We start from the raw sequence: 7,262 nt of genomic DNA on the forward strand, positions 1-7,262 counted from the left end.
TCATCTGAGACAAGGCAAATCCCTTCCATCTATGAGCCTGGAAAATCCAAAACAAGCGAGTTACTTCCATAATACAATAAAGGAATAGGCATTAGGTAAACATTACCAATCTACAAGGGAGAAATCTGCCAAAAGAAAGGGGCTACAGGCCCCATGCTAGTTTGAAACCTAGGAGGGCAGTCATTAAATCTTAAAGCTTCAAAATAATCTCCTCTGACTCCTTGTCTCACATCCAGGGCACACTGGTGCAAGGCTCAAAAGGCCTTGGGCAGCTCTGCCCCCGTGGCACTGCGGGGTACAATCCCCGTAGCTGCTCCCACAGATTGTTCAGTGCCTGCAGGTTTTCCACACTGAGGGTGCAAGCTGTCAGTGGATCTACCATTCTGGGCCTGGAGGACTGTGTCCCTCTTTCCGCAGCTCCACTAATCAGTACCTCAGTGGGGAATCTGTGTAGGGCCTCCAGCTCCACATTTCCCCTCCACATTGCCCTAGTAGAGGTCCCTCGTGAGAGTTCTGCCCCTGCTTATACATCCTCTGATATCCAGGTGGAGGCTGCCAAGCCTCCTTAACTGTTTCATTCTGTGTGCCTGCAGGCCTAACACCACATGGAAACCACCAAGGCTTATGGCTTGCACCCTTTGGAGTGGCAGCCTGAGTTGCACCTGGGGCCCTTTGAGTCAAGGATGGAGCTGCAGCAGCCACAACGTGCAGAGTAGTGTCTGGAGGTTGCACAGGGCAGTGGGGCCATTCTTTGCAGGAGGAAGGAAACCATTCTTTCTTCCTAGGTTTCTGGGCCCATGATGGGAGGGGCTGCTGGGAAGGTCTCTGAAATGCCTTCTAGACCTTTTCCCCATTTTCTTGAATATTAGCCCTTGCTTTCTTTTTAGTTATGCACGTTTTTCCAGCAAGTGGTTGCTTCACATCCCACTTGAATTCATCTCCTGAAAAAGCTTTTTCTTTCTCTGCCACATGGCCAGGCTGCAAATTTTCCAAACTGTGTTTCCCTTTTAATATATATTCCAACTTACTCCTTTACTTTATTTGCTCCTGCATCCTTTACTTTACTTGCTCCTGCATCTATGTATAGATCATTAGAAGCAGTCAGGCCATATCTTGAATGCTTTGCTCCTTAGAAATTGCTTCCACCAGATACACTAAATCATCACTCACACATTCAAACTTCCTCAGACACCTTGGGCAAGGGCACAATGCAACCAAGTTCTTTGCTAAGGCATAACACATGCCACATTTGCTTCAGTTCCCAGTAAGATCCTCATTTCCATCTGAGACCTTCTCAGCCTGGATTCATTGTCCATATCACTATCAGAATTTTAGTTACAACCATTTAAACCAGTCTCTAAGAAGTTCCAAAGTTTCCCTCATCTTCCTGTCTTCTTCTGAGCCCTCCAAAATCTTCCACCCTCTGCCTGTTACCCAGTTCCAAAGCTGATTTCATATTTTTAGGTATCTTTATAGCAATGTCCCACTCCTTGGTACCCATTTTCTGTATGAGGCCATTCTTGCATTGCTATAAAAAAAAATCCGAGAGACCGGGTAATTTTTAAGAAAAGAAATTGGCTCACACTTCCGCAAGCTGTACAGGTAACCTAGTGCTGGCATCTGCTTACAGGAGGTCTCAGGAAGCTTTTAGTAATGGTGGAAGGCAAAGAGCAAGTAGGCACTTCACATGGCAAAAACAGGAGCAAGAAAGAAATGGGGAAGGTGCTAGACACTTTTAAACAACCAGATCTCACAAGAACTTACTCACAATTGCAAAGATAGCACCAAGGGGATGGTGCTAGGCCATTCATGAGAAATCTGCCCCATGATCCATTCACCTCCCACTAGACCCCACATCCAAATTTGGGGATTACAATTCAACATGAGATTTGGTGGGGACATATATCCAAACTTTATCACTTCCCAAAGCTCCATCTCCAAATACCAACACATTGGTGGTCAGGGGTTCAACTCATGAATTTTGGACCTACAGTTGTCAGTCTATAGTAATACAATACAACCAAACTCCTAGACAAAAGAATGTGAGGACTCTTGGTAGGAGAGTGAATAGAGCAGCAGAAAAGTAATGGAAGGTAAGCACAGAGATACTCAGGTCATCCACATTGTATATAGTCCTAAATGCCAGACTACTGAGTTTAACATCATTATTTCATTGAACTTGATTGTTTTCCAGAATTCATTTGGTGCAATATTATAGAATATTATAAACAGAAAAGCAACAAAGAGAAATTGAATGTGGGATGACTTGTTCCAGTGTGAATGTGCCACAGATTACCTTAACGTTTGACTTACTTTATAAGAAATGTGATTCAAAATGGGCAAATGAGAGTTACATGAACATGATAATAAAATAATATTAGAAATCAACTAGGAAGACAAGAAACAATCCATAGGGCCTCTTTCTCAAGCCAACATCTAGAAATATATAACAGCTACAGCATCTGGAAAGAACAACTTGTTTGAGGGATACAAGGAAGGGGCAATATATTCAACAGCTATAATTCAAACGTGGTTGTAAGAAATACTAAATACATGCATGAAGTGCATGGACTTTGAGACTTTCTTCTATCTAGCAAGCAAGCAATTTTACTGTTCAGAAGCCCCCAGTCTTAAAAAGCAGCACAGGTATCTATCTACCTTTTATTTTTCTAATCAAGCACTTATATACTTATTCTATACGTTTTCTTTTAAATATTATTGTAGTCTTGCATTTCTTTTAAATTTGATGAGTTCCATATATTTTCCAAATTTTTTCCATTTTCATATATAGGTACATATTATTTGCCCAGTAGTAATATTTTTATATGTAGACCATTAACAAACTATAGTGAGAAGAGTTTTTACTGTTTGTGCTACCATCCTCAGAAAAGTTGTAATTTCCATATTCAAGTGTACGATTCTTGACATATTATTCTAAGTAAATTAAAATAAAGTATATACTTTTGGTACTAATCATTTTAATCACTCTGTTGTCTCAACTCCACTTTCAACTTAGAAATTACATTGTCTCTATGTCGTATTTGAAAGATTGGTGGAATCTCCATTAACAAATCATAAGACAGATGTTCACTGCTACGTAAGACAATCTTTATGAGTGTTAATACCTTTTTATTGGATCAATTTTTTCCACATTTTTTTCTTTCCTTTTCTTCCAAACTTCCCTTTCTCACTCCCTTCATCCCTTCACCCTCCCTTATTTTTTGAGATAGGTCTCCCTTTGTCGCCCAGGATGGAGTACAATGGTGTGATCACAGCTCACAGCAGCCTTGCAGCCTCAACCTTAATGTAAATTAAGAATGATATGGTCCTTCTTCAGTCGCTTGAACCCGGAAGGTGGAGTTTGCAGTGAGCAGAGAGGGCGCCATTGCACTCCAGCCTGGGCAACAAGAGCGAAACTCTCTCAAGAATGATATGGTCCGCCTTAAAACTAAATTTATATTTTTTGAAATTCCAAAATTATATCTTTCCTTTTCATGTTATAAAATGAGATAATTGAGAACACATTTGGTGTTTGCGGTCTCTTAAGATCTTGCATAACAAAATAAAAATACAAAAAAATTGAGTAACTGTATTTTCCCCTTATTTGTACTGGTCAGTGAAAACCCCATGTATGTACTTATATGTTTTTCTTGTTCGTTACTTGCTGCAGTGGTTTGGAAATTTTGGTTACCCCGAGAATTCTCTGGGACCTTGTTAAATATGTAGATTCTTCCTAGGGCATCTTGCTCAAGAGAGTCTGGCATCAGTACCTAATTCTTACATTACTTTGCAATAATCCAGTTACTATGTACGTTGAGACCCTACAAGAAGGTATGATTCATTCAATGAGATGTTCATACTTGATCCCAGAAACTTTGGAACTAAGTATTCAGTTTCTTCAATAAACAGAGCACATCTTGTTTCATGTTTTAGGGGTTGGCCAGAACAAGTCAACTAAGTATGACCTAGTTTCTATAGAGTTCTGAACAATTTTTTTTTTTTTTTTTGAGACGGAGTCTCGCTCTGTCGCCCAGGCTGGAGTGCAGTGGCCGGATCTCAGCTCACTGCAAGCTCCACCTCCTGGGTTCACGCCATTCTCCTGCCTCAGCCTCCTGAGTAGCTGGGACTACAGGCGCCCGCCACCTCGCCCGGCTAAGTTTTTGTATTTTTTAGTAGAGACGGGGTTTCACCGTGTCAGCCAGGATGGTCTCGATCTCCTGACCTCGTGATCCGCCCGTCTCGGCCTCCCAAAGTGCTGGGATTACAGGCTTGAGCCACCGCGCCCGGCCTGAGTTCTGAACAATTTAAAAAGTGAATTCCTGGCCGTTCACAAATTGGGAACTGACTGCATTCTTTGGAGAGCTAGGTGTTTCCACTGGGGAACCCCATGACAGGTGCTCAGCCCAATTCTGTTGAACGTTTTATTAAACATAGGAGTGGGTTAAACCACTGGGTTTTAAATCAAGTACTTATACTTAGAGCTTTTCAACTTGCCCCATAGCTTTGTCCCAGAACTGATCATTCTATTATCATTAGTTTTGAGAATGCCGTGTAAAGCACTGTTGGTTGCGCTCTGGAGCGGGCGAGGACGGCTTGTTCCTGCAGTGCCCGGGCATGCACGGAAGCGCCCTGGCAGAACTCAGCTGAGTATACACGCTTTTTCCCGCGCAGCCGGAGGGCTGAACAGCAAAGCGCTTCCCGAGAAATTGTGTGTCAGCACAGCCTGGAGATAGCAGGCCCAGGGGGCAGCTCCACCACAGGAGACAGGACACGCCTCAGCCTGGGCAAATTCCCGGCCTCCTTTGGCTCTAAGCCAGCAGCCGCCGCCCGCCACCTCCTCTCCTCCTCCGCCGTCACCCCGGCCGCCCTGCCGGCCCCGAACTTGCCCGCGCCTGGGCGCGCGGCCCCTCAGCCCGCGGGGCTGGCGGCGCGGTTGGGATGGGACCGATGTGGCGCATGCGTGGTGGCGCCACTAGGCGCGGGAGTTGCTGCGGCGGGGACGGTACTGTGGCCAGCCGAGGGCCAGGCCGCTCGGGCCGGACTCGTGGGGGTGGCAACAGCAGCAGCGGCGGCGGCGTGGGCTGGCGAGGCCGCGCGGACGGCGCCCGACAGCAGCTGGAAGAGCGGTTTGCCGACCTGGCGGCGAGCCACTTGGAGGCCATCCGTGCGCGGGACGAGTGGGACCGGCAGAACGCGCGGCTGCGTCAGGAGAACGCCCGCCTGCGGCTCGAGAACCGGCGGCTGAAGCGCGAGAACCGCAGCCTCTTCCGTCAGGCTTTGCGGCTCCCCGGCGAAGGCGGCGACGGGACGCCTGCGGAGGCGCTCCGGGTCCCTGAAGAGGCCAGCACGAACCGGAGGGCTACAGACAGCGGCCCAGAGGACGAGCCGGGCAGCCCCAGGGCCCTGAGGGCCCGACTTGAGAAGCTGGAGGCCATGTACCGCCGGGCCCTGCTGCAGCTGCACCTCGAGCAGCGGGGACCACGTACGAGCGGGGACAAGGAGGAGCAACCTCTACAGGAACCTGCCTCCGGCTTCCGCTCCCAGGACTCGGAGCCTTCCGGGTCCTGGCTGTAGCCGAGGCCGCAGCCAGAGAGAGGCGGGGCCTCGAGCGGGCCCCTCCTCCTCTGTTCCCGGCGCCCCCCACCTCGCGCACGCCCTGGCCCGCGCCCTGCCCGCGGATACCTTGGACGACTGTGCCCTCCCGCCCCCGCCAGCGGACACTTACAGGTGGCGCTTGGCCATCCGCTTGGCGGAGGTCGAGTGGGTGCAAGGGCCCTCGGGACCTCCCACATGCACAGTTCCCCTACCTCTTGCCCTGGCTAGTTTCCCTGGAGAGAGGCCTAGCCAACAAGGAAGGGACGGATTTTAAAACAGCAAGAACTGGGTGCCAAGAAACATTTCATATTCCCTGAACTTTTCTAGATGTTGTGAGAACCTGTTGTACTTTTTCCCCCTGTATTTTGGTTCTGAGGGATGAGTAATGCGTTTTTAATTGGTTGAGTTTGTACATTCTTCAATCCTCTAAAGCCTTCAGCTATTCTCTCTTATGTGGCCAACATTTTAAGTACAGTGTTTGCTTTTATAAGTCGGTGTTACTTGGATGTCCTATAAAATACCCAATTTTTATAAAGATGATATTTATAACCTGGGAACTCATGCCTGCCTTGGCTGCAGTCCCTGTACATCTAATATATACTGATTTGTTTGCCCCCAGAGAATTTTAAAAGTATCTGCCTATATCGTGATCTTTTGAAATGGTCAATAAATCTGGTGCATTAAAAATCATCTGAAAGGTTCCAACGAGCATTATTTGAAGTGTGTTAAATTTTTATATTTTTTAAAAGATACCTTTGTGAATATACTAATTTAAATGTAGTTTTAGTTGTCCTTTGTAAACTATCATGTTCTTTTAGATTTATGTAACAGTTATCTTTTAAAATAATCTAAAGATTAGATAGTCTAAAAGTTATTTTAATCTTTAATATTCGATTAGCTTAATTAGTACGTAATTTACCTTATTTTGACTAAGGACTTCTAATAAAGTATAAATTACTTGTATATCAAAATCTCCTCCAACAAAGTGATGGGAGTCTCAGTTGTTATTTCAATGGCACAAAAAAGTGAGTAGTTTAGGGATAAATGTCCTAAAATTACTTTTATTGCGCTTCATTAGTAACACTTTTGTCAACTAAGTAATGAAGAGGATACCATTGTACCTGATAAAAAATCATGGGTCTAAGAGTGTTTCAATGATGGAAAACATTTCATGGGAAAAAAATCATGAAGAGAATTGTCAGGGGAATAAAATATACTAGTTATGGCATAGTCCAAAAGTTTTAAATATTATATATTACAAAACAATGTACCAGGAAAACAAGTTTTGTGATTTGTCTAGTTCTGGGTTTTGAAGACACTGTATTTTGCTTAAAGGTAATTGATATTCAGATGTGAATATTAGAATCTTCTCCTATGGCCAAAAAGTATAAGAAGGAACTTGATGAGAAGACGTAGGTATATGAAAATAAATTATATTCCCCTTGACTTCATTTTCTAAGAGTGAAAGAAATACAGTGATGTACTGCCTAACTGACATTTCAGTCAGGGATGGACTGCTTATATGATGATGGCCCGTAAGATTATAATACTGTATTTTTATTGCACATTTCTATGTGTAGACGTGTTTAAATACGCAACTACCATTGCGTTGTAATTGCCAGCAGTATTCAGTACAATAACATGCTTCCAAACTTGTAACCTAGCAG

General features: G+C 44.9%; 1 protein-coding gene across 1 annotated transcript; it reads left to right on the top strand.

Annotated features, from left to right (window-relative positions):
• Positions 1-4,413: 4,413 nt before the first annotated feature.
• TUSC1 (tumor suppressor candidate 1) lies at positions 4,414-6,283 on the top strand. The gene has a single exon (XM_025359794.1). It carries the CDS (start codon positions 4,939-4,941, stop codon positions 5,572-5,574), a length of 636 nt encoding a protein of 211 aa, XP_025215579.1. The 5' UTR covers positions 4,414-4,938; the 3' UTR covers positions 5,575-6,283.
• The last annotated feature ends 979 nt before the right edge of the window (positions 6,284-7,262 follow it).

This window comes from Theropithecus gelada, chromosome 15 (genome assembly GCF_003255815.1).
Source record: "Theropithecus gelada isolate Dixy chromosome 15, Tgel_1.0, whole genome shotgun sequence".
NCBI classification, from domain to species: domain Eukaryota; kingdom Metazoa; phylum Chordata; class Mammalia; order Primates; family Cercopithecidae; genus Theropithecus; species Theropithecus gelada.

Coding starts and splice junctions, on each gene's coding strand:
- TUSC1 (XM_025359794.1), top strand. CDS start 4,939: ATGGGACCGATGTGGCGCATGCGTGGTGGCGCCACTAGGCGCGGGAGT.